This window comes from Peromyscus californicus, unplaced genomic scaffold (assembly GCF_007827085.1).
Source record: "Peromyscus californicus insignis strain IS unplaced genomic scaffold, ASM782708v3 Scaffold_19__1_contigs__length_69161282, whole genome shotgun sequence".
Taxonomy (NCBI): Eukaryota; Metazoa; Chordata; class Mammalia; order Rodentia; family Cricetidae; genus Peromyscus; species Peromyscus californicus.
The window spans coordinates 25,510,380-25,536,723 of NW_026294491.1; the positions used below are offsets into that span (position 1 = coordinate 25,510,380).

Genomic DNA, 26,344 nt, shown 5'->3' on the forward strand with positions numbered 1-26,344 from the left:
GTCACTCGTGGGTGATGGGTTGGAAGCATCTCTTTGAGTTTAGTTCTGCCTTTTAAAATCTATTTAGATGGGAAGTTCTGTTAGTAAGTACTTTTGGGTAACTATTATTATTTATGGTTTTGTGGTTTTTTTTTTTTTTCATTTGTAGTTGACATAAACATTCCTGAGATACTAGTTACTGTAAACATTCACAGGTGTCTCAGAGTGTAGTTACACTTTTTTTAAGTACCAGTTTCTTCCTAGAACATAATTGTGTTATCCCAGAGTAGAAATGTATTGCTTTCATTTATGGCTTTCCTTTTGATTAAAGATTAGGAGCAGTGCTCGTAGAGCTGGTGAGCCCTAGGGATATCTGCATGGTAATGTATGGCTCCTCTTCCTTTGGAGTTAAACTTCTCTTAAAGGACAGTAGTAGTGACTTCTCAGGTGGACATGGGAAGGACGCCATTCCTCAGGACTGCAGAGGATGAGATGTCTTTCAGTGATTGGCTTGCAAATGTCCCAACCTTCCTAAGGCATAAGCACCTTTGGCATCAGCACCTTTCCTACACACCCATCTCTTGCTCACCTAGACCTCTAGGTGACTGTGACCGTAACCCTATGAGTTATTTTCTTCCACAGGCTGCTGTGTTTGGGAAGTTGTTTGATTATATTTATAACCAAATCGTAGATGTTGGCAGTAGGTATTTTGTAATGCTCTCTGGGCTCTCCCCACACTTACTAATATCTTGGGTAGCTTCCTTGGTAGAAGAAGTAAATAACTCTGAAGAAAATCTAATCATTTTTCATTTGTTTGATATTTTCTCCATTGTTTCACCTCCTTAATGCTATCTGTTGGGGGCACTTTAACTGTTCTTTTTCCATTTTCCTGGGAAAGTCCATTTAGAAACTAGATTGTTTTTATCCTTTTTTAAAAAATGATTTTATTCTTATTATTTTTATGTGCACTGGTGTTTTGCCTGCATGTGTGTCTGTGTGAGGGTGTCAGATCCCCTGGAACTGGAGCTATAGACAGTGTGAGCTGCCGTGTGGGTGCTGGGAATGAAACTGGTCCTCCAGAAGGAGCAGCCAGTGCTCTTAACCACTGAGCCATCTCTCCAGCCCCCGTTTTGTGCATGTGTGTGTGTGTGTGTGTGCTTTGTTTTTATCTCTTTATCATGTAGCCATTGATCTATTTTAGTAGCATTGCAGTTAAAACAAAATAAATGTTGCAAAACCTGCCGGCCGAGAGGCAAGTTCCACTGCTTTAGAGCTTGTTAATTAAAGTGGAGATGAGACGTGACTGTCCTGTCTAAAATTATAGTTCACTGCAGCTCTAACACACTGTCTTCAGTTTCTGGTCCTCTTCCTTGCTGGATTTCCTCCTACACTGTTGATGAGACTGGCCTTTTGTTTCGGCTCATGGTTTACACGTGTGGCTGTAGCCTTAGTTATCTATTCAGGTGGACTCCTTACCCGGGAAGTGTTTTGAGTCAGTGGCAAGGAGCCCATTGTATTCATCTATTCATTTATGCTCTCTGTCTTCTCCTCCTCCCTCCCTCCCTCACCTCCCCCCCCCCCCCCCAATCTCATCTCATCTGTCTTGTCTTGTTTTGTTTCAACTTGAGATAGGGTCTCACTGTGTAGACCAGACTTGCTTGTAGCTCACAGTGGTCCTCCTGAATGCTGGGATTACAGGTGGATACCACATGTCTGGCTTCTTTTTTTCTTTTTTACTGTGATAGTACATTTACATCTATGTTGCCTTTTAAAATTATTTTCTATTTTATGTGTGGGTGTTTGCTTACATACCTGTCTGTGCACCATGTTCATGCCTTACGTTACCTTTTTAAGCTTGGGAAGAGGCTTGCTGGGATCAAACACTGGGCCTTGTGCATGCTGGGCAAGTACTCTACCACTGAACTATACTCCAGCCTCTCACTTTAGTCATTTTAAAGTATACTGTTTAGTGGTATTCATACTTAATTCACATTGTACAATCTCTCTCTTCAGAATTTTCTCTTTAGTCTAAATTGAACTTTCAACAAGCAAACAATTCCTGAGCTAGGCATGATGGTGCAACTTTGACCTCTCAGCCCTTTGCAAAGCTAAGCAAGAAGATTATAAGTTTGGGGTCAGCCTGGACTATATTGACCCTGTCTCAAAACCCAGAAAATTTCAAAGTCCCCATTTTCCCTAATCCTTAAAAATCATCATTCTGGGAACTTTTCATTTTAAAATTATATATTTATAAAACCAGACTAAAATTAGAGCTGTTGACATTTTTACCTATTTATTGTAATTAGTATTAGTTTTAGGTATTTACTTCTTTAAATGAAAAAGTTTATTTAGTACAACATACTGTTTTGAAGTATGTATATATTGTATAATGGCCAGGTTGAGCTAGTTAACATTCATCACCTCTGTTTTCTGTGGTTAGATATTTCAGTTGTCATTTGGCTGTGCCATGCATTTTGTTGAACTTGTAGCAGAAATACAATCATCTTGGGTCCTGGTGCTTGCTTACATGCTGATCCTGAAAATTCCATATGAAAACTACCAAAACATATTAGTAAGATATGTTATTTAAGTCTTTGTGGGTTGAACTCCAAGCCATTTTAACTTTTAATGTGATTTTTCATTAAAAAGGAGTCTGTGCTCATTGTAGGAAATGTATACAATATAGATAAGCCACTGAGACCAATTAAAATCTTACTACTAGAGAATTACATTAGTCAGGGTTCCTAGAGGAACTGGACCAATAAAATGAAAGAGATTAATTAGATTGGCTTACATAATAGTTACTGAGTAGGTCCAGTAATGACTGTCTTGGCATTGGAAGACTGAGACCCCAGTAGCTGCTCAGTCTGAAGCTGGGTCTTTCAGCAGTCTTATGCTCCAGGCCTGCCTAGAGGATACACAAGAGCCACTGGCCTTTGTCTGGGAAGGCCAAAGACACAGGTTCCAATGGCTAAGAAGGGCGACAGCAAAAGCCGCAGCTCTGCCTTTCCCTAAACCACATCCTATCTGGGCCCCTGAGGGTGTGGCCCACCCTGGGAGAGGTTCTTTTCCCTGAGTTAATCCTTCCTGGAAATGCTCTGACAGAGGCTTGTCTCTTAGTTGATTCCAAATACAAAGGAGCTGGCAATCGAGATTAACCATCACACAGCTGGCTGTCTATTTCTAATCTGAATAGATTGAGTCAGGCAAGATGGAGTTTTTATAGGCTAAAACTAGGTGGACATTGACAGTTTCATTTGGCTTACCATAATACCCACACCAGTTTTTATTTTTAACTTCCAAATGGAATGTTGGACACAGATAAGAATGTTACTCCTTCAGAAGCCAGACATTGTAGCTCATGCCTGAAATCTCAACACTCAGGAGGCTGAGGCAAGAGAATCTGCAGATGGAAGTGGGTTAGACTACATAGCAAGTTCCAGGCCAGCCTGGACTATAGAGTGAGACCCTGTCTTGAAAGGAAGGAAGGAGCTGGGTGGTGGTGGCTCATGACTTTAATCCCAGCACTCGGGAGGCAGAGCCAGGCAGATCTCTGTGAGTTCGAGGCCAGCCTGGGCTACAAAGCAATATCCAGGACAGGCTCAAAAACTACACAGAGAAACCCTGTCTCAAAAAGCCAAAAAAAAAAAAATATACACACACACACACACACACACATATATATAATTATATATATTACATATATAATACTTTTAGTGTAGTGTACTTGAACATCTGAAATCCAGCCTAGTGTTAAATCTGACTGATCTTTAAACTCTGCTCTCCTCCTGAGGGTAGGGAGGGTAATTCTGGAACATATGGTGGAAGTCAGGGGAGGGGTCAGCAAGCTGTCTGAGGTGCCACTTCTTCCTTACTGCTGACTGAGGAACGTGAGCTCACATGGTACGCCTGTGTACTGTTGATTTTAACTGTGGCTCTGCATTATGTAAAGGCATTTGCTGTGCAAACCTGGCCATCTGGGTTTGAATTTCTAGCCCCCACGTAAAAAAGCCAGGTACTGTTTCGTGTGTCTGTAATCTCAGTGCTCCTATGGCAAGACAAGAGGAGAACCCCTGGAAATCCATAGCCTGTATACACAGCAGTGAACAAAAAAGAAGAGCTCCTGTCTCAAGGTGGAAGGCAAGGACCATTACTTGAAGTTGGTCTCTGACTTCCACAAGTGCCATGTCCATCTCTCCCCCAAATATATTAAAAGGAATTTTCACTTTTTATGTTTATGTAGAGTCACGGTTTTGTGTGACCCTGACTGGCCTGGAACTCACTGTGTAGATCAGACTAGCCTCAAATTCACAGAGGTCTGCCTGTCTCTGCCTCCTCCCACGTTAGTATTAAAAGCATGTGCCACCACACTTGGAGGGAAGGACATTTTAAAATCTTTATTGATTTTATTATGGGGGTGTGTATGTACATCTGGGTGTATATATGATGTGTGTGTGTGTCCTACAGCACACATGTGGTCAGAGGATAACTCTGGTGTCAATTTCTACTTTCTACCTTTATGTGGGTTCCTGAGATTGAATTCAGATAATGAGACAGCAAGTGCCTTTACCTGCTGAGACATCTCACTGGTCCAGAAGAATTTTTGTCTGTTCGTTTTGTTTTTTGAGACAGGGTTTCTCTGTGTAACAGCTTTGGCTGTTCGGGGACTTGATCTGTAGACCACACTGGCCTTGAACTCTCAGAGATCTGCTTGCCTCTGCCTCCCGAGTACTAAAATCAAAGGCCTGTGCCACCATACCCAGCAAGAATTTTTAATATAGAAAAGGGATATAGCTAATTCATGTACAAATATTTAATTGTACATTACAGTGTCTAGAAGAAAATATTCTGAAAACAAATGAGTGGCTTCAGTGTTGTTTTATCATAGTCTGGGTCTCAGTGATTTTGTCGCCAGGATTGACAGTGTTGATGGGTTACAGTAGTAGTAGGACAGTGTCACCTAAAGCAAGCACAGTAAAGCAGAGGTGCAGACAGGCCCTGAGGAGTACCAGCTGAGGGAATAGACGTGCCCGTGTGGCACCGAGTTAGGAGTTGCCCTACCCAGATCCCTTCGGAATGCAGCAAAGGTCCATATTCAGTGCATGCCTCGGATGAAAGCTGGTCTAGGGTCTCCTAGTTACGCCTGGATAACAAAAGAGTCTCTCTACATTGCATTTGAAGCAGGGTAGAGTCCTGGGGGTCCTAGACTGAAAAAGTGAAGACTTCACTTAACGCCTGCTCTCTCACTGCTCTGAACTGTGCATTGAACAAGTTCTGATTCTCCGATCCTCAGTTATCTTTTATGTCTGTCCTTCTTAGATACCCTGTAAAGCCTCCTAGCCCAGCCTTAAAATGCTGCTTCTAGGCTCAGTTGAAGTGTATTCACTGTGAATGCACAAGCGGCCTGCCAACTTGTTGATTTATAATTATTGTCATCAACAGGGTCAGAATTCTTTGTCCTTTGTAACTGCCTCAAAGTGGACTCTGACATCCATGATTTTCAGGTTCCTTTTAGGTCTGGAAAATGTTGTCAGGGTCAGTGTTGTTTGAGAGACTGGTCTATAAGTCCTGGAGGGAAGCATGAATTGGTCATGTGCTTTGGGGGTAGAGAGATGTCTGCATATTTGGAAACTTTGGGAAGGTCAGGAACTCTGGAATACATCTGTCATTTGACTGACAACTCTGCTTCTGTGAATTCAGCCCGTGGACATACTTTTGTGTGTTCAGTATGACGTGTATTAAAAGGTTATTTCTTTTTAGGATGGTTTGTAACAGCAAGAATTAAGAAGAACCTATGTGTCCTTCGGTGAGGAGAAGGTTAACTAGGCTGTGACACTTTCATGGAATGCACATGTGCATTCACACTGGCACTTAGATGAGCGTGAGCACACGTCTACTCATACCTTACATATACACAGCAGGAATGAATGAGGAGATGCTAATCTTTAATATTTCTGAGTGGAAAAACAAGGTCTACTATGTAGACTATACTACCTCTTCAGTAAAAGAGAGAAATAAATGGGGCTTTATGTTTACTGTTGCTGGTAAATATATCAAACTCTAGAAATGTATGCTGGAAACAAAGTGTGTGTAAGGTAAGGGCAGGATGAGGTCTGGGCGGAGGGATGAGGGTGAAGAAACATTACCACATGTGTTTATTTATTGAAATCTCGGGCTGCATAAATATATTATTCAAAAACTAGAAGAAACATTCCCTCTGGAGGAAGTGAAGTTGTAAGAGACAGCTGAATAATTGCTGTCCGTTGACTAGTAGGTTATAATCCATGGAATTTCATGTGACTAATAGAACTATTTGTTTCTTGTAGGTTTATGGTCACGGTTTAAAAAAAAATTATTTAAGCTAATAAGGAAGATGCCATTTATTGGACGCAAGGTAGGCACAATCTGCGGGTCTTTCCCTGTTTAGTGTGTATACCACTTCTTTCTGTTGCCAGATCAGTATTCTCAAGGAAGAGGAGTGACTTTTTTGTCCCCCAAACTTATACGGCATTTGACAGTGTTTGGAAACTGGTCAGGTTGGGCAGTTCTAGTGACAGGTTCCTGGCATCTATGGGTGGAGGCTGGGTGGCTGTAAAACGCTTCCCAGTGCATGGTATGGATGCCCCCCAGCAGGTGTATCTGGCTTAAGATGTTGGAAAGGCCACATTTGAGAAACCTCACCTTAACACTTTCTCCAAAGGAGAGGTGAGGGGACTGTTAAGGAAATTAGAAAACCCAACTGAAGTCTTACTGTGCTTTAGGACAGTATTTGGCCTGACTGAATTTAGATACTCATCTGGGGAGTAGATCACAGGTTGACAAACTTTCTGTGAAGATCCAGACAGGAAACATTCTTGCGTCTGTGGGTCCCAGAACGATGATAGGTAAGGAATGAACCTGCCTGTGTTCCAGGGAGACTGTGTTCACAAAAACAGGTGGGCCTCCGCAATAGTTCCCTGATCCCAGGTTGGAAGCTCAAGAGCGGTAACAGCTGTTTTCTTGCTCTTTGCTCCTTTTTGTAGACTTGCTGTCTTCACTGTGTCCTCTTTGCTCCTTTTTGTAGACTTGCTGTCTTCACTGTGTCCTCTTTGCTCCTTTTTGTAGACTTGCTGTCTTCACTGTGTCCTCCTTGCTATCACTCACACTGGATAAGATAGTTCTCAGGGCTGGGCTCTTTATCAAGGGGAGATTAGCAGGACAGGCTTCTTGCAAGGTGTAAAGGCCTGTGAATCCTGAGTGTCCTCAGAGCCCCAGTGCCCTGCTCTGACCTGCCTCTCCCCTTCTCTCTGACAGAAGCTTCACTTACTTTCTGGTTTTTCTACACTTTTGACTCTTGAGTCTCCCAGAGTAGGGGAGGGGGCTACTGTGAAAGGCCCGCTGTGTCACCAAGGGGAGAAGGACTCCCCGTTAGTAAGTATTCCTTGTGATTTTAATGTCTCCACCTTTCTCCTTCACTTCCAAGAATGATTTGATTTAACTGATTGATTGATTTTTGCAGTGTTGGGAATCAAATCAGGTACCTCGTACAGAAAAGGCAAGCTTTCTGCTACTGAGCTGGATCCCCCAAAGAAAACTCCTTCTTTGGTGGTGGTAGTGGGGGACTGGGGATGGACTCTGGGACCTGACCAACGCAAGGCAGTCACTTGACTGCTGAGCTGCAGTACGGTGTCCCTTTTCTCGAGGTTTGGGAGTAACAGTGGCGGTGGTGTCCTGGTCAGTGGTGGTGGTGGTGATGGTGGAGAAGGTGATGGTGGAGAAGGTGATGGCGGCAGCAGTGGTGACGATAGTCATCACACGTGGGACCCCAACCCGACTGGGCAGGCACTCCACTGCTGACCTGCCGTCCTCGCCCCTCGCAAGTTTGGAGACAAAGAAATGCTGGGATTCCAGAACCCATTCTTAAGTTTAGGAAAGTATAGACTTGAAGATCCTTAGAGGCCATGTAAGTGCCTTCATTTTCCAGAAGCAGATTCTGAGGCTTAGAGACAGGAAGTTATTGTGGGTACACACGCACTTCCTCAGTCTTAGTCCGTTTTACCATTTTAAAGTGCTAGTTGAACAAGCAGCAAGTCCTTCCTCCTGTGGAACTTGCATTTTAGTAGAAAAGACAGAAAGCAAACAAACATAACATTTGCATTTTATAATTTTATAAAAAATATAAAATTTTATATATAAATACATAAATTTTATATAAATATAAAAATTTACAAATTTACAAAAAATAAATTTTGTAATGTAATAGATGTAAGGATTGGGGAGGGGAAGTATTTGCTGTGCTTTTTAATATCCTTCCCAGTGGGATTTTTTTTTTTTTTTTTGTGGGGGGTTCCATTTTCCCTTCTTAAAACAGTGTGATCTATCCATGAACACTTGGCTTTCATAGTGTGCTCCTGTTGTATGGTCACTGTACATGCAGCAGGGTCTTCTGTTTATAACTTAAAAATGTACATAACGTGACTCAACATTGCCCAGTTGTCTGCTGCCTGCGGTGCTGACATGCTTTAAAGGAGTAGCTTTTCAGTGACTTCACTGAGGGCCACATGTAAGAAGATCCTCTGTATTCTATTCATCTGTGGCCAGGACTGAGAAAAATTTAAATCCTGGTGTGAGATCTTGGGCATTAGACTTCACTGACTATATTGCTGAAGCACAGCACTGTAGCATATAGATTGATTATAACATACAGCCTTTCTCTCTACACCTAGCACCCAAGAGTCTCAAAAGTAGCAGTTCCTGCCATTTTGTGTCCATAATTTGCTGTTGTTTCTCTCCTGAGCACCATTAGTAGAATTTTCTGTCTCTCTTACTAAAAATAAGCTTCATGAGATGAGGGCTTTTCTTTTTTTTTTTTTACAACGTGTATCAGGTTTTTGGTTTTTGGTTGTTTTTTTTTGTTTTGCTTTTTCAAGATAGGGTTTCTCTGTGTAACAGCCCTGGCTGTCCTGGAACTCACTCTGTAGACCAGGCTGGCCTCGAACTCACAGAGATCCGCTTGCCTCCGCCCCCCAATTGCTGGGAGGCATTTAGTTCATGCGCCACCACCGCCCAGCTGTTTTTTTGTTTTCTAATAGCTGTATCCCTAGCCTGTAGTAGTATTTCAGCAAATATTTTTTGAGCAAAATGAGTAAGTAAATGAATGAAAGAAATGACTAAGAAAGTGTAGCTATGAGGATGGAAAAAGAATCGTAGTTGGTAAATTACATGGCAGAAAGGCCCTTAGTTCCTCCTAGCATTTCTGGGTCAGATGGGTCAAGCTGCCCATAGCAGCTTAAGGAGACGTAGTATAGTCATCCTGGCAATTTTTAGGTCCGTGTGGGTACCTTGGGAGCTGTGTGGATCTCCATTCTTGTGGTACATTGCAGATGTCTGTTGAAGTTATTCATCAATTGCAAAACAGCAGGATCCCCTTTGACTGTAGCTTGGCCTGTTTTATGACTGTCTTGTCAATCACAGTATCACTGTGGACAACACAGCAAGAAAGGCCTGATGTTGCACTCGGGCTAGTGCTGCCTTAAGTCAGTTCACACCAAGTGCAGCGCAGTGTTGGTGGTATCAGCACAGCTGGCAGAGGGGGAAACTCAATGCGTCTTTGACTTTTAGAAGGAAAGCTGGCTTTTTAAACTTCTGAGGGGCATTGTATATGCTGGCTGGCTAAACGGATAAAACGTTCAGTTTCCTGGAGGAAAAAAAAAAAAAGACAAGCCCCTTCTAATTCAGTAGCACGTCTGCAGTGCCTGGTGTTGAACATTGACTGGATCTCAGAGATGGCCTTCTACCCTCTGGACCTCACTCTTTTACCCTCTAGTTAACTTTGTTTTCCTTTATCCTTGAAGATCGAAGAACAGTTGAGTAAGGCCAAGAAGGACGTCATCAAGAATATGCCGTTCCTGAAGGTGGACAAAGAGTATGTGAAAGCTCTGCCTGCTCAGGGTCTGAGCACATCTGATGTTCTGGAGAAACTCAAGGAGTACAGTTCCATGGGTGAGCCTCGGCCCAAGGGTGCTGCCTCTGTCCTTACCATTGGCTAATGTTGATGTAGGTCAAGGGTCATTTGGCGCTTACGTGTACAGGAGGACCAATTCCCTACTTCAAAGACCAGATTGCATATTGCAGATGAAATACAGATTTCTGTGAAAATTGTGATAACTGTTTCAAGGCACAGATTACTAAAAAAACATTTACTATGACTCCACCATCCAAAGATGAGCACAAAGCTGGGTGTGGCGGTACTTGCCTGTAATTCCAATACTTAGAAGGCTGAGTTAAGAGGATTGCTGCAAGCTGAAGACCAGCTCAGATCTTGTAGTATCAGGCCAGCTAGGGCTTCTGTAGATACTGTTTCAAAAAATAAACAAGCAAAATTTTAAAAATGAAAGAAGATGAACACCGATGATAGAGATAGGTAGGCAGGGGCTAGAGAGATGGTTTAGTGCTTAAGAACACTGGCTGCTCTTCCAGAGGCCTGGGGTTCAATTCCCAGCGCCCACCTGGTGACTTACAACTATCTGTAACTCTGGTTCCAGGGGATCCAGGTCCCCCTTCTGTCCTCCATGGCATGAGGCGTGCACATAGGTACACAGACAGACATTCAGGGAAAACACTCACAAACATAAAAACAAATATACAAAAACTTGTTTCCATGGGCTACAGGTTGGACATACTTGTCCCAGACCAAATGTAACATAAACATAATAAATAATTAAATAAATAAATAAATAAATAAGTAAATAAATGGAAAAAAAGGAGTAGGTGGATGGATGAATGGATGATTGATCTGTATGGGTGTGTATTTGTTTATACCTACTGAGCTATACAGATATGTATTGGCACATACCATATAGTCTCATGCTCAAGACCATAACCTGAGAATTACTTGGGTTCAAATATGCCTGGACGTTCAACTTCAATATGACCTTGGGAGAGATCTTTACCTTCTGTGTCCTCCAGTTTATCCTTACAATTTCTACTTCCCTAAAAGTTGGATTAAGAGAGTAAAGGACATCCATCATACATGGAAACATGTAGTGTCTAGCATATGTCATAATAGTTGTTCGATAAATGTTAAGTATTACTGCTGCTCTTATTAACATAAACACATGCATGTCTGTTATAGGTAGGATTTAAAAACTTAAGCCTTTTGGTTTTTGAAACAGGCTCTTAATACAGCTTAGGATGACCTGGAATATTTGATCTTCCTGTGGCCACTTCCCATGAGCTTGGATGGCAGGGTGTATCACTGCCGGTTTATGCAGTGTTAGTACTGAAGCCATGGCCCAGTGCATGCCAGTCAAGCACTCACCAGCTAGGCAACATCTCCTTCCAAATAAGCTTTTCAGTTTGACATTTTAAATTGATAATCAAGTAGCAAAAATGGTATAGCAATTTCCTGTGTGCTTCTCACCCTAATTAAAAGCATGTTACATTTGTCAAAAGAAGAAAAATAACACCAGTACAGCACTAGGAACTAGGAACAAATTCTGTTTTTTCTACTCATATCCATTTTTCTGTTCTAGGGCCCAGTTCAGATTGCATTTTGACAAACAGCTTTTAAAGTTTATAATTGATACATGTAGATTTCTTGATATTGTGTAGTACAGAATTACATGTGGTCTGGAACAAGTATGTCCAACCTGTAGCCCATGGAAACACGTTTCCCAGGATAGCCCTGAATGAGGCTCAACACGTTTGTAGATAATAGTGCCATATTATAATGTTCAAAGGTTGAGCACTCCTGGTCCAGGATGCAATGATAATGGAACAGGCGTTAGCAGCCCTGGGACCTGCATTGTCTAGATTTCCATGTTTTTTGGGCATATGCTGCCGTCCTGCCTTCATTTTTTATGTCCTTACCCATCTGTATTCTTTGGAATAGTCAAAGAGCAGGGTGTGAAACCACGCACCCTGTCTGTCCTTAAGCATGGTGCCCATAGGCCTGAAGTTGTGTGGTACACAGCCATGTCCTGTAAGAAGAGAGTGAAAGTCAGACTAAAGGACTCATGGCTGTGGGAAGGAGGGCTTTGCCTCTCCGTTTGCTGTTCAGCCTTCTGCTCTTGTTAGAACTGGATAACTCTGCTTTGGAGGGCCGGTGGTTCCATGTACTTTTTGGTTAGTGTGTTTCGGCAACACCCCTCTCCCAGACCTACTTTCACTAGGGTGCAGCCTTGTGGGAGCAGGAAGACCTGAAGGACCCATCTCAGCAGATCTGTGAATATATACAGAGTGTTTCTGGGACAGCAAGTGGAATTCTGGGGGGGAACCCTCCTCGCCTTGTCTTGTGGTCACTTCCATGCCTGCTCTTGAACGTTGGTTATGGCATGGGCAAGTGGCTACTGCAGTATTTCCAGGCCTGGGAGAACGGGAGGGGCCTGAGCTGGAGGTGCTCCTCCATTGGTATGCTTTGTGCTCAGGTTGCGGCTCTGGAGTTTGTGTAGTGAGATTTCACACTTGCTCTTTTCTGTCAGCTCTGCTTATAGCAGTTCCTCCACTTCCTGTGACTGGATTGGGAAAGGAAGGGATGGGGAAGCTGCTACAGAGAAGGGTCATACGGAGACCAGGAAGTACATGGAGGCAAAGGGCAGCTTTGATGTTGAGAAGGTAGCTGAGGGTGAGGGCGACATCACTGTCTGTCTTTATTATACCTTGATGCAGTTCCTGTCTTTTCTTACAATTAACGAATGGCCTTTGATTTCTATTTTGCTGTGGTAAATCATTATTGAATTTTTTTTTGTTTTTAATATAAGAACAGCATTGAGTTTCTACTCAACTTATTCTTTTACTTTTTAAAAGTATTTTTTAAATTGTGTGTGTGGGGTGTGTCTGTGTGGGAATACGTATATTTGAGTATGGATGCCCTCAGAAGCTAGAAGGCAGCATTGGGTCCCCTGGAGCTGGAGACACAGGAAGTTGTGAACTGCCTGATGTGGGCACTGGGATCTGAACTCTGGTCCACTGCAAGAGAATACATATTCTTAACTGCTGAGCCATATGTCTGGTTCCTGAAATTTTTTTACCCATGCGCACTGAAGTTTTTGTCTGTCCTGTCTGTATTAATACCTGTCTTCCCAGTGATGCCTGCTTGCTGACTGAGGGACCTTGACTTTTTCTGCAGATACCGTCTGGCAAGAAGGGAAAGCCTCAGGAGCTGTGTACAGTGGGGAGCCGAAACTCACAGAGCTGCTGGTGCAGGTGAACACTGGGTGCTTGTGTGCACAGGCACCATTCCCAGTTCACTGAACTGTTTAATGTCCTTTTTGTAGTAATAAGAGTAACATCATTTAAGGGAAGTTTACTGTTGAAATAACACCGTAGCAATTTAGAAGTTTCTTTTCATGTAAACAAGTGACTGTGCATAATAATGTCAAATGCGTCTTCAGACTGTGAAAAGGTGAAATGTCATTTATATCTCTGGTCTTTACTAGGTTCTCTGAGGAAGCCATATTTTTAGTGAAGGAGCCTGGATTTTGAGGATACTGGTTTTGTTTTTTGAGATTGGGTCTCTGTATGTAGCCCTGGCTGTCCTGGAACTCACTCTGTAGACCAGGCTGCTTCAAACTCACAGAGATCCTCCTGCCTCTGCCTCCTGAGTGCTGGGACTAACGGTCTGTTCCACTTTGCTGGGCTTCATTTGAGATTTTTAATGCTAGAAGTGTTGTTGTTTGATACAGGAGTCAGGGCAAGGCTGCTTGATCATAATGTTCTCAAAGCATACCCCACAAGGTGATCCTGACTTTAGAACGGGATGTAGCTTCTTCCACTTGAAATCAAGCTTAGTTTTGAAAGCCACTTCTTATATGAAATTACAGTTAAAGTTGTGGTCTTTCAGGCCTTGTGTTTATTACTGTGAAACCACACACACCTTAGTATTAGAGGGTTTACTTAGTTATGTCTTGGCATAATGTCCTGGTCATAATTCTTTGTTTAAACTCTTCATTATCTGTAGATGAAGGTCAAATTCTCATGCAGTAGGAATGACGTGTCTCTTTACATTCCAACTGCTACCTGTTACTTTAATTATCCCTGATACCCTCCGTGTAGATACATGTCTTGATCGTTTACATTTCTTTCCCTCCTGTTCCATAGGATGAATTTCCATTCCTCTCTTGATGTTCCTCTCATCCAGCACCTCTAGAGCACTGAGGATGTTAGCAGTCCCCTCATCAGGATCCCTTAGCACATACAGATACATTAATTCAGTAACAGTGGCTGTATGAATTCAGAGCGATGGTGATCTGTTGGTGTTAGAGTTTAATACTTTCAACTGCATTTATACTTCTTCCCTTACCACATTGTAAAATATAGATGTCTATCTCTTCCATTATATTTCAATCTTTAAGTTGGGGAATAATAGTTCATACCCTTTTTCCAGTTCTTACTTTTCAACTGCATTTATACTTCTTCCCTTACCACATTGTAAAATATAGATGTCTATCTCTTCCATTATATTTCAATCTTTAAGTTGGGGAATAATAGTTCATACCCCTTTTCCAGTTCTTACTGTTGGACCCAATACCTGAAAACCTTACTCACGAGTGCTTCTCTGTCGTTTAGTGGAACAGCCTGTCTTATAATACACCTCTGCATTTCTTTGCAGGCTTATGGAGAGTTCGCGTGGAGCAATCCACTGCATCCAGATATCTTCCCCGGCCTACGGAAGTTAGAGGCAGAAATTGTAAGGATGACTTGTTCCCTCTTCAACGGGGGACCAGATTCCTGTGGATGTGTAAGTGGCTTCTAATAGAAGTTTTAAAATAGTTTGTTATACAGTTACTAGGTTGTTATTGTAGAATGATCTAGAGGAAGTGCAATTTTCAAATGTTCCTTGTGGAATTCCTTTTGGAATGTTGAGTGTCAACATTTTGGTATATATATTCTTGGTATTTTTTCTCTTCAGCTTCATGTTTTCAAAAATCTTTAAGCCTGTACAAAGCTGCTAGGACAGTTTAAAGAACACTGTGGGCCACTAGATATTTTGCCACATCTCTCTGCTTGGCTATTTTCTCTTCTCACTATGCATCCCATAGATTGGCATTTATCTAAACCCCCCCCCCCCATTTCCTTTTGGTATTTTGAGATTGTCTCACAGCCCAAGCTGGCCTCAAACCTGCTTTGTAGCTGAGGGTAACCTTGAACTCCTGAAACTCCTGCCTCCCACTCCCAGTTCTGTGATTGTAGGTGTGTTGGCTTTTTCTGCATTTTCTTTTCTTAAAAGTGTTTTTCTTAACCTCAGTGTCACGTTGCAAAGAGAGCCACCTTCTGTCACACTAGTGAGGTTTATTTCTTGAACCACAGGGAGTTTGGGTTTTCTGCAGTCTCCCGTTGCACTGTGACCTTGCGCAAACCCCTAGTCGACACACTGTTAGAGGGGAAGATCTGGCTTTGGCAGATTGTCTTGTAGAAAGTTGGGTTGTACTTTGTTGTAGTGTTTAGATAATTCTTAGTGTTAGTTCAGTGATGGATATAATTTTTTTAATGCTTTATTGAACTTTTTAGTGATTTTTTCTTAGGAAAGTTATTTAGGTTATTACTGTGTATTGCTGGAAATAAAAGTTACGTCATATTTTTCTTAAGGGACACACCTAAATCAATAGAAAGCCCTTTCCCTCTGAATCTTCTTGCCCTCACATCTTTTTTTTTAAATTAATTAGTTTATTCATTTAATTTTTATGTGTGTTGGTATTTGGCCTGCGTGTATGTCTGTGTAAGGTGTCAGATCTACTGGAATTGGAGTTATAGACAGTTGTGAGCTGCCGTGTGGGTGCTGGGAATTGAACCCAAGTCCTCTGGAAGAGCAGCCTGTGCTCTTAACCACTGAGCCATCTCTCCAGCCCCACTCTCACATCTTTTCTAGGTTATCCAGGTATTTGCACGATTCCTCGGCTCTCCAGCTGTCCAGGCATTGACAGCAGCACACAGCTCTCTAAGTGTAGAGGGCGTGGGTCCCTCTGTCGTTGTCTTTTTTACCATCTGTACTCACTAAATATATCTCAGATCTTTTTTCCGAGTCAGAATTTTTTATTTTCGGGGTGTTTATTCTGTCTCTTGCTGTTCTTGACGTATTTACTCCTCAGTGAGGGCCGTTTGCTCTTTTGAGTTCATCTGTTCCCTCATCTGCTGTTCTGTTGTCTGGCTTTGTCTCCTGTTGTCCTGAATTATGCTCTGATGATCATGCCGTGGAGCAGTGAGTGCTTCTCAGCCCGTGGGTTGAGAAGTGAGACACCCACCGCTCACAGTAAAATTGCAGTGAGGAAGTAGCACCAAAAATACATTGATGGTTGGGGGTTCCTAAGACCACCGGAAATGTATGTGTTTCCCACGGTCTCAACGCACAGGTGAGAACTGGGGTGCTAGGGTGAGAAACCATTGTGAGGAAGCACCTGTTTCAGCTGTTCCCTTTTAGTTTTCATACCCCACCCCCACGTTTACAGTGGTCGCCGTTTGCTTCGTCTTGGTTCTTGCCGTGGTCTCTCCTGATGGTCTGTTTGTGCTGATGTCTGCCCGGCTGACTGGAGCTTTGTTCCTCCTCTATTAGAACCTTCCGAGATTCCATGAGACGTTCTCTCCGCGCAGTTGAAAGAGGGGAGTATACTGAGCTTTACTCCACCACGAATCACTGAGATTTTTCCTCTTTAAAGGGGTCAGGTTTGCTGTCCTGTCTTTCCATGTTGCTTCTTTCTCCCCATCAGTCGTGTCCACTACACAGAGAAAGGAGGAGGCTAGGAGAGCTCTGCTTCCTGAAGTTGGAGCTCCCGGGAGGGTGTGCTCATGAGACTGTTCAAGACTTTGCTGACTCCCTGATTTCCAGGATTGGCTGGGCACTGTGTGCTTGTCACCTCCGAGTCTGTCCTGTACCGCTGTTTCCTTGCCTGTGTGTGACATCTGTCCCGTAGATTTCTCTTCCCTTACTTGGTGGTGATTATCACGGAGCTCTTGGGTTGTTGCTGCTGTGCCCTTTCTCAGGTCTTCCATAGTAATGCACAAATACAGCTAAGGACGGTCACACTGCTGCAGTGAAACCTTGTCTCTCCTCTGTCGTGGTGTGGCAGGGACCAGGAGGAAGGACGATGTCCAGTTCTGTCTCTCCTTGTGTCTAGACTTCTATAGAGCGCTCTCCTTGTCCCCCCCCCCATAGTCTCCTTCTCTCTTCTGTCTCTGCTTCTCTCTGTGTGTCTGTCTTGATGAGCTGTTTTTGGTGAAAACGGGTTCACTGTTGAGAGAAGCAAGAAGATGGAGCCAAATTAAAGGGAAATCTTTAGACTGAACCTAGCTGTGGGTCCTAAACACTTCTGAGGCCTTTTTCTCCTGCTTCAAAATACCTTCTCCTTTCATTTATTATTTATTTATTAACTCATTTACCTCTTTCACAGTGGATAAGAGGGCAAATTCATACACTAAAAAACCAGATTACAGGTACGTGGACTGGCTTGCATAAATGCCACCATGTTCAGCCACAACTGAAAGGGAATGTTTTGTGTTCTTAAACACATACTTCAAAGTGATCTTTCTATGTATTTTGAAGGAAGTTGATAGACACAAGTGGCTTGTGACCTCTGTTTTCTTATTCCATAATTAAATTTCTGTCCCGAAGACAGGACACATGATGTGGATGGCTGGGAATTAGGGAATTTTTTGTTTAGGTCTTTGTCAGGCTTGGTAAGTGTGTAAGGCCTGGTGCTTGCCCAGCTTTCTACACAGCTGTCCTGGGGTCTCATGTGACAACGCTGAGGTTTTAGGCTAGACCACAGGGCGTTGTTGCTGATTAGCAGAGTTAATCTCAACTGCTAGCAATCTGTCTGTCCAGCATAGAGATCTACAGACAAGGTTCCTGTGTCCTCATCCTGTGAGCTGTTTTAGGGAGGATGGTCACATGTTTCATGAAAAGCTTCCCGAGTCAAAAAAATTACTTAATTTTCCAAGTTAATCTTCTTCATAATTCTTTTTTTTTTTTTTTTGGTTTTTTGAGACAGGGTTTCTCTGTGTAGTTTTGGTGCCTGTCCTGGATCTCACTCTGTAGATCGGACTGGCCTCAAACTCATAGAGATCCGCCTGGCTCTGCCTTCCGAGTACTGGGATTAAAGGCGTGCGCCACCACCGCCCGGCCTTCTTCATAACTCTAGACCACTGGGATTCAATGGTATTTTTATCCTGTATGTAAATGTTAGGAAAGTTTAGTACTCATTCTTCATTCTATTTCTAATTAATGTATAATCCAAAATACAGAAAGTTTTACTTTTTTTTTTTTTTTTTTTTTTTTTTGGTTTTTCGAGACAGGGTTTCTCTGTGTAGCTTTGCGCCTTTCCTGGGACTCACTTGGTAGCCCAGGCTGGCCTCGAACTCACAGAGATCCGCCTGGCTCTGCCTCCTGAGTGCTGGGATTAAAGGCGTGCGCCACCACTGCCCGGCAAGTTTTACTTCTTATCAACAGGTCTAATGGTGAACCCAAGAGTCACACAGACTCTTTACAGATGCTGAGTCTAAGATGAGATCCTACTGGCTCAGTGCTGGAGCCTTTGGCTTGGTAGGAAATTATTCAAGCTCAGCTGTTACTGAAAGATAGTGAGGTAATAGGGTGTGTTTACTGAACGTCAAGTTGAGTTTCCGAAGTGTTAATGGCTGGACACTGGCACACCCTGTAATTCCTGTGGTCTCTGACCCACACTGTCCTTCTGGACAGTGTCTACTCTGCAGCATTGCCCACGCCCTGGTCTGTTTCTGCATCAAACGTTGTTAAGGTCAAAGTGGGCTGTACCTCCTGATCCCTACCCTTAACTTACTCCTGTCTTCTTTTCTTTGTGTAGATGACTTCTGGGGGCACAGAAAGCATCCTGATGGCTTGCAAAGCTTATCGAGACTTGGCCTTAGAGAAGGGGATCAAAACTCCAGAAATGTATGTATGTGTGTGTGTCTGTTTCCCCTCTGATATTGCCTGTTTTGGGCAATGCAGTGCCAACTGAGCCCAATCTGTTTGTCTGCTGCTTCTCTTCCTCCTACAGTGCCAGCCTTCTCTCCCTGGCCCAGCCCCTCTACCTTATCCCTTCACATCTAGTAGTGCTAGATCTTCTGAATGGAGCAGTTGGTTATGTGAGCTTAAACACACTGGACACTGTTAGTAAGAATGGCATCCTTTTACCAGAGGAGACAGCTAGAGGGCTGGCTCTGAGTCCTCTGTCGTTAATTTACCCAGAACCTAAGGAAAACTGTCTTTGTCTTGTACTTCAGTGAATGTTTCTGAAGCATCTTAGACTACCTCAAGCACTCTGCAGGAACATTTTCCCCTGAGAGCTATTTCTAGAAGGAAGAATTTAAAAATATATTTTTTTTTTTTTAGGTTTAGTTACTATTATTACTATTGGTGTGGATATAATTTTGGTTCTAGACCACCTTCTATACAGGGTACTGATACTATACCTTTTGGGCTAATGTTTTTGTTTTTTATTTTTTCTCCAAGCATAGGTAACTAAGTAGTTTTTCTTCTGTGTATCGTCAGACTGACTCACTTTGCCAAGGAAAACAACCTGGCTGCCATCCTCATCTTCACATGCCAACCTTTGGTGCATGGCGCTTAGTCAGTGTAGAGATTTTTCTCCCTTGAAGGAAACAGTAATGGCCAGAGTGGAGTAATGGGGATGTCTGGAAGCAAACATGTACCCGTGGCTCTTTCTTCTTTGAACACTGAAAACGATTTGTAACCATGTAGGAGAGACAGAGTTGAGTTTTCCATAGGTTGGTGATTGTTCAGGACTGGCAGGCCCCTCTGCCTGAGGCCTGGCTGCTGCTTCTGCATCTCTGCTGGGCAGCCTTACTCTCTGAATCTTGCTTCTCTCAGAGGTCCTCTGGATGGTCTGCCTCACACACCCTCATCTGAACCCTCTGTATGATGGCCATTTCCTGTCTGGTGCAACTTAGGCTTTGTGTCCTTTTGTGTTCTGAGTTTTCCTTCCTCTTGCCTTTTGAACATTTTTAAATGTCCCAAATAGTAGGAAGAAATTGCAGAAAAATCAGTATGTCTCTTCTTGTTTACACCAAGAAAATATAAACATAGTAGTGTGAGGAAAAATGATCTGAATTTGAACTGGTGACGGTTGACTGCAGTGTTCTCCTGGGTTCTGTTGTGCTCCACGTTTCATTAGTCCCCTCTTTCCTCATCACCTAGTGTGGCTCCTCAGAGTGCCCATGCCGCATTTGACAAAGCAGCTCATTATTTTGGAATGAAGATTGTACGTGTTGCACAGAATAAGAACATGGAGGTGGATGTGCGGGTGAGTCCTCTGCAGGTTCAAGGGGCAGAATGTCACATGGACACCTCTCCAGTTGCACACAGATGGACTCCCCTGCTCAGACTAGAGCAGCCAGAGCAGAAACCAGACTGGCTGTGTGACAGCCAGCCAGATTGCTGAGTACTAAAAGGAGGATGATCTGGTCCCTGATGGTGTAGAGCCAGAGTTTACTTGCAAGTCCTTTATTTTCTTTCCTTCATTTGTAAGATGAGTATGAATGAGCTTGCCCCAACACTCCCTTTCACGGACCTGAACATGTTTTTAGGTCTCACATATGTGTAGAGGAACTTTTCATTTTATTGAAGCTGTTCCATTATTGGAACTCGTGGGCTGCAAGGTTAAGTCAAGTTTTTACTAAATCATCACTGGTGGATTGTGGGGCAGGGACTCACACTTGGCTCCTTTGCCTCCTCGCTCAGTATTGTCTGTTTCCATAGCGGTTGTGTTGTTCTCGGGTGGTGTTTCCGTGTGGACTTGTGTGCACCCTTCCTAGCAGAAGGCATCTTCCCAGGGTGTAGAGGCAGAGGAGGCCCTTGGGAACCTGGACTCTAAGCCAGTGGTCCATATTGTCCTTACAGTTGAAACATGAGCAGCGGTGACCAAGACTTACTTCTCTTAAACTCTAACTCCCTAGGCAATGAGAAGCGCCATCTCCAGGAACACAGCTATGCTGGTCTGTTCTGCCCCACAGTATCCTCATGGCGTGATAGATCCTATCCCTGAAGTGGCCAAGGTGAGAAATGTGGGCTGTGCCGATTAGTACTTAAGATAGATGTGATGATGCAGGGCTTTGTGAAGAGAAGGAGTTCTGACTTTAGGTTTGAACATATCAGGGATTGCTGGTACTCAGCAACCCTAAGGCAAGCCCCTGCACTATTTTGGGAGTCACTGGCATCTGGGTTAGGAGAAGGGTAGTACATGACCCAGGCTGCCTTTAACCTAGGTATTTTGAAATAGTACTGATTCTTAGATTCCTACCAGGAAATAATCTGCCATTAGGAACATGCCCACCACATAATGACTGAAGTAGGACCTTCCCTCTAGAGACTGTTAACTGAGAGCTCTGCTATTTCTCACATGATGGTGCAGGGGCAGGGGTAGGGGGAGGGGAATAAGACTTCATTTAAAAATGTTAAAAGTAACTATTTGGGGTCTGGGATTGAGGGTCAGTTGGTAGAGTGTACCCCAGGCAAGTGTGAAGCCTGGGGTTTGATCTTCAGCACCCCATAAAACTGGGCATGGTAGCATATGCTGGTCATCTGAGGCAGGAGGATCAGAAAAGTTCAAGGCCAGGCTGGAATACATGAGACCCTGTCTTCAAATAAATAAATAAATAAATAGCCACTTTTTAACACCTACGGGATGTAGTTCAGAGTAGCCTATCTTTCCACTCACATCCTGCTAAGGGTTTATTTATATTCTCATATGTTCTTTTTAACTAGCTGGCTGTCAAATATAAAATCCCCCTTCATGTGGATGCTTGCCTTGGAGGCTTCCTCATTGTCTTCATGGAGAAAGCAGGGTACCCACTGAAGAAACAGTTTGATTTTCGGGTGAAAGGTGTGACCAGCATTTCAGCAGATACTCATAAGGTGAGCCAAGGAAGTGACCAATTGCTGACAGTTGGTGATTGTAGCTATTCTCCGCAAAATGAGTTGACTGAAACATTAATCTCCCCACACTTTTGTGTGCTGTCTTAGTTACAGTTTCTGTTGCTGTGAAGAGACACTGTGACTACGGCAACTCTTTTTTTCTTTTTTTTCTTTTTGGTATTTTGAGACAGGGTTTCTCTGTGTAGTTTTGATGCCTGTCCTAGATCTCACGCTGTAGACCAGGCTGGCCTAGAACTCACAGAGATCTGCCTGGCTCTGCCTCCCGAGTGCTGAGATTAAAGGTGTGCGCCACCACCGCCCGGCAACTATGGCAACTCTTATAAGGAAAACATTTAATTGGGGCTGGCTTACAGTTCAGAGGTTTAGTCCATTATCATCATGGTGGGAAGCAGGGCAACATTCAGGCAGACATGGTGCTGGAGAGGTAGCTGAGAGTTCTACATCTGGATCTGCAGGCAGCAGAAAGACCTGACCTGAGCATCTGAGACTTCAAACCCCCACCCCAGTGACGTATTCCTCCAACAATGCCACACCTACTCCAAGAAGGCCACACCTCCCAATAGTGCCAGTCCTCCCTATGAGCCTCTGGGGCCATTTTCATTCAAACCAGCACACATAGCAACGTATAAAGTCAAGTCTGACTCTTGTCTGTCGTCTGTAGCATGAAACTTAAAGAGTCTTATTAATAAAAACAAACCTGGAGCCAGGTATTGGGGTTAATGCTAGAAGATCAGAGAAGCGGAACAAGCCACAGCCACTTCCCCTTCCCAATTCCTGAGCTGATCCTATTTCCTCAGATTAGATGCCTCTCAACTGAACTGTGCTGCTCAAAAGCTTAACCAGCCTAGTTCCTGGTCCTCATGCCTTATATACCTTTCTGCTTTCTGCCATTACTTCCTGGGATTAAAGGCGTGAGTGCCTGGCTGTCTCCAGTGTGACTTTAAACTCACAGAGATCCAGATAGATCTCTGCCTCCCAAGTGATAGGACTAAAGGTGTGTGCACCACCATTTTCTGGCCTCTATGTCTATCTAGTGGCTTTTCTGTTCTCTGACCCCAGATAAGTTTATTAGGGTGCACAATATTTTGGGGGAACACAGTATCACCCCAGTCGTCAGGTGAGCCATGAGGTGGTGGTTACAGTGCAGAGATGACAAGTCATGGAGAAAAGGAGCTCCTGCCTTTGCTCATACCGGGCTAAGTATTTCCCTGTCAACTGACTATGCAGCCAGGGCCCCTGTGCCCAAAGTCTCTGAAGTCTTGAGGTTATTGAAGGTGATGAGGATTGATAATGGAGTTCCTGAGCCTAAGTGACAGTATGCTAATAGCAGAGTCCTTTTAAAAAAGAAACCTGTGTGTTCAGGAGCAACTGGTTCACAGTGTTGATATGTCTGTGCTCGCCACCCTTGGTAGGCTGAAATGAAATCTGTCTTAGTTGGCAACTCTTGAAAGTATATCCAGGAGGCTGGAGAGGTAGCTAAGTGCTTAAGAGCACTGACTGCTCTTCCAGAGGACCCAGGTTCAATTACCAGCAACCACATGGCAGCTCACTACTGTCTGTAACTCCAGTTCCAGGGGATCTGATATTTTCACACCAGTGCACATAAAGTTAAATAAGTAATTTTTAAAAAAAGAAAGTATATCCAGCTCTGGAGAAAAATCTTAATGGCTACAATGATATGTACCTTGTTTTGAGTATATTTCTAGAGCTTGTTTTAAACTGAATCATAGTGAAGACTTGTTTTTCAGACTCTAAAGTCTGTAAAAAGCAGTCTGTGTCTGCTTTACCACTGGAACAGCTCCTATGTCCTTTCCCTTTTAATGGACCACTTCTGTGTGGGTCTGGGAATGAAACCTGCAGGGATTGAGTTCCACAGTGTATTCCAAGATGGAATAAGTAATTTTGCATTTGGAACACCAATATGTTCTTAAAAAGAAGTGTAATGTTGAGCAAAGGAGATGGGAATCAGCTCAGATTATAATTGGAGCTTCCAAATGACTTGGGTTCCTTTTTTTTTTTTCCTTGCTTTTCCTAGAAATTTAGCCTTGTTTTCATACTAACATGCTATCCCAGAGAAAGTTTTTTGTTTTGTTTTGTTTTTAATACAAGGTATTTATATATAGCCCGGGCTGGCTTGAAACTCACTATGTAGCCAAAGATGGCCTTGAATTCCTGATCCTCCTGCTGCCTCCTCCCAAGTGCTGGGATTTTAGGTGGATGCTATTGCTATTGCTTCCCAGGGAAAGATTTTAAGTCAGGAAAGTCAAAGGCCGAGTGAGAGAGGGAGGAAGCCTAGTCTTAATTTTCCTCTGGATCTCAGATTCTTACCCCTGACAAAGAGAACGCGGAAGCCAGTGAGAAATGGGGCTTGGCTGTATGTGACAGTGTGGACAGTTGCCGGACACACCCACACGCTGACCTCTTTGTTCTCCCCTCAGTACGGCTATGCTCCCAAAGGTTCATCAGTGCTGTTGTACTCTGACGAGAAGTACAGGAGGTACCAGTTCTTTGTTGGTGCAGATTGGCAAGGTGGCATCTACGCCTCTCCATGCATAGCAGGCTCGCGGCCTGGGGGCATCATTGCAGCCTGTTGGGCCGCCTTGATGCACATCGGTGAGAACGGCTACGTGGAAGCTACCAAGCAGATCATCAAAACTGCTCGCTACCTCAAGTCAGAGTATGTGTGGAAAACGGGTTCTGCTTTGTCTCTTGCTCCTTCTCCTAGTTGGCCCAAGGCATCTCTCTGCCTGGTGGCACACTCTTTGACTCCTTTAGGCCAGCCCCTTACCAGATGGTGCTTGGGGAGGAGACACTTGCATTCTGTGCTGTGACTTAGGGGTGGGGTAGACTGGGAGAAGCCAGTGGTTCTGGATAGAGTTTAGGCCTTGAAATGTTCCTGATGTTCTGTCTGGGGTTTTGATCTCCATAAGGGTCGCCCATGCCAGCCTGGACTCTGGTGTAGAAGACTAAAGTCCCAGGAGAGCAGGCTGTGTTCATCAACGGAGATTAAGACCAGAGGAATGGATGTGGCTCAGTTTCTTTTCTCATTTGCTTATTTTTAGACTGGAAACCATCAAAAGCATCTTCATTTTTGGGGATCCTCAATTGTCAGTTATTGCTCTGGGCTCCCACGATTTTGACATCTACCGACTATCTAATATGATGGCTGCTAAGGGGTGGAATTTTAATTACTTGCAGTTTCCAAAAAGGTAATTCTTAAAGCCTCTGCCCCTCCCTTCATTTCATGACCTTCAGAGCTGAGGTAGCAGGGTAACCTGATGTATGGAGTTCAGCCTCTAGAGCCCAGCACATTGGCAGCCACTGGAGTTTGTAGATATAAGAAACAAAATACTTTGCTTTAAGCTCTAGTCGAACTGGCTGCCAACCTCCTGAGACAGAATGTCACTTGTGAGGTTCCCCTCTGTTCTTTCCCTGGTCTCTCTGTTCTGTGATCCATCTTGTCCATAACTGTCAGCTCGCTTCTCTAAGATACCATTACCTGGGTGATGTGTATTTCACTCAAAGCCCTCTAACAGGTTCCTGATCATGCAGGCCTGCTTGTTCTCATACCTGCAGCCTGCCTTCCACAAGTGACAAGCCTTGCCAACCCCATCCTTCCCCAGAGTGAGTTAGGGCTTCTTAGGAGCATCGAAGTCCTTCAAGACCCAGCTCTATGGTTCTCTCCCCACCAGGGCTTACCCTCTAAGATGAAAGCCTCTTCCCCTCCATTGCGCTCACACACGTGATTAAAGGAGCCACCATGGACAGTTTCTGGGATGGGGACAGGAGAGATGAGCCAGCAGCGTTCATTTTGTTACGGTGGCTCTTGGTCATGCTGAAGAATCTGATCGTCTCTCTTAAAACCCCATGGATCTGACAGCCTGACCCAAGGGCTGGGAACAGCAGCAGCTCAGGGAGTCAGCCAGGGCACCCCTCCCCCGGGTGGCTTTATTCTAGGGTTCCCTTCCATCTCAGAGTCTGTCCTCTCTCTCCCTCTCCTCTCCAACAGCATCCACTTCTGCATTACGTTAGTGCACACTCGGAAGCGAGTGGCAACCCAGTTCCTGAAGGACATCCGGGACTCGATCACACAGATCATGAAGAATCCTAAAGCGAAGACCACAGGAATGGTAAGGATACTACGGCCCCCCCACTTAGAAGTATCAGGAGTTGTGTGGGCCCCTGAGATAATCAGACTGTTTAGAGTCTGTTTCCGCCTCAGGTCAGTGTGCACACACTCTCCTCCACAGTTAATGTTGCTGCTGGTCCCTCCCTCCCTTGGCTATCTACCTCAGATGAGCCAGAAAGCAGAAGCTGCTGAACCAAAGCAGGGGTGCTCTTGCCCTGTTTGTAAAGAAACTTTTGACACAGAAAAGGCAATGAGCTCTTTAAAAAAAGCAAAACAAAACAAAAAAACCCCAGTAAATCCCATAGAGTAGTTCTTTTGCTTGGGAGGGCAGCCTGGAAAGTACCTGTGAA

General features: G+C 43.8%; 1 protein-coding gene across 3 annotated transcripts in view; it reads left to right on the forward strand.

Annotated features, from left to right (window-relative positions):
* Positions 1 to 26,344, forward strand: part of Sgpl1 (sphingosine-1-phosphate lyase 1) — a 52,767-nt gene that overhangs the window by 23,893 nt on the left and 2,530 nt on the right. For 2 of the 3 annotated variants that reach the window (XM_052744897.1, XM_052744895.1), the window contains exons 4-14: positions 6,306 to 6,373; positions 9,813 to 9,960; positions 13,088 to 13,164; positions 14,570 to 14,698; positions 18,774 to 18,862; positions 20,129 to 20,234; positions 20,887 to 20,985; positions 21,695 to 21,844; positions 24,304 to 24,542; positions 24,928 to 25,074; positions 25,875 to 25,995. In XM_052744897.1, the coding sequence (XP_052600857.1) occupies positions 6,306 to 6,373; positions 9,813 to 9,960; positions 13,088 to 13,164; positions 14,570 to 14,698; positions 18,774 to 18,862; positions 20,129 to 20,234; positions 20,887 to 20,985; positions 21,695 to 21,844; positions 24,304 to 24,542; positions 24,928 to 25,074; positions 25,875 to 25,995 (1,373 nt within the window). Of the gene's footprint in view, positions 1 to 6,305; positions 7,390 to 9,812; positions 9,961 to 13,087; positions 13,165 to 14,569; positions 14,699 to 18,773; positions 18,863 to 20,128; positions 20,235 to 20,886; positions 20,986 to 21,694; positions 21,845 to 24,303; positions 24,543 to 24,927; positions 25,075 to 25,874; positions 25,996 to 26,344 lie in introns of all 3 variants that reach the window. The other variant, XM_052744898.1, reaches the window with a different exon arrangement.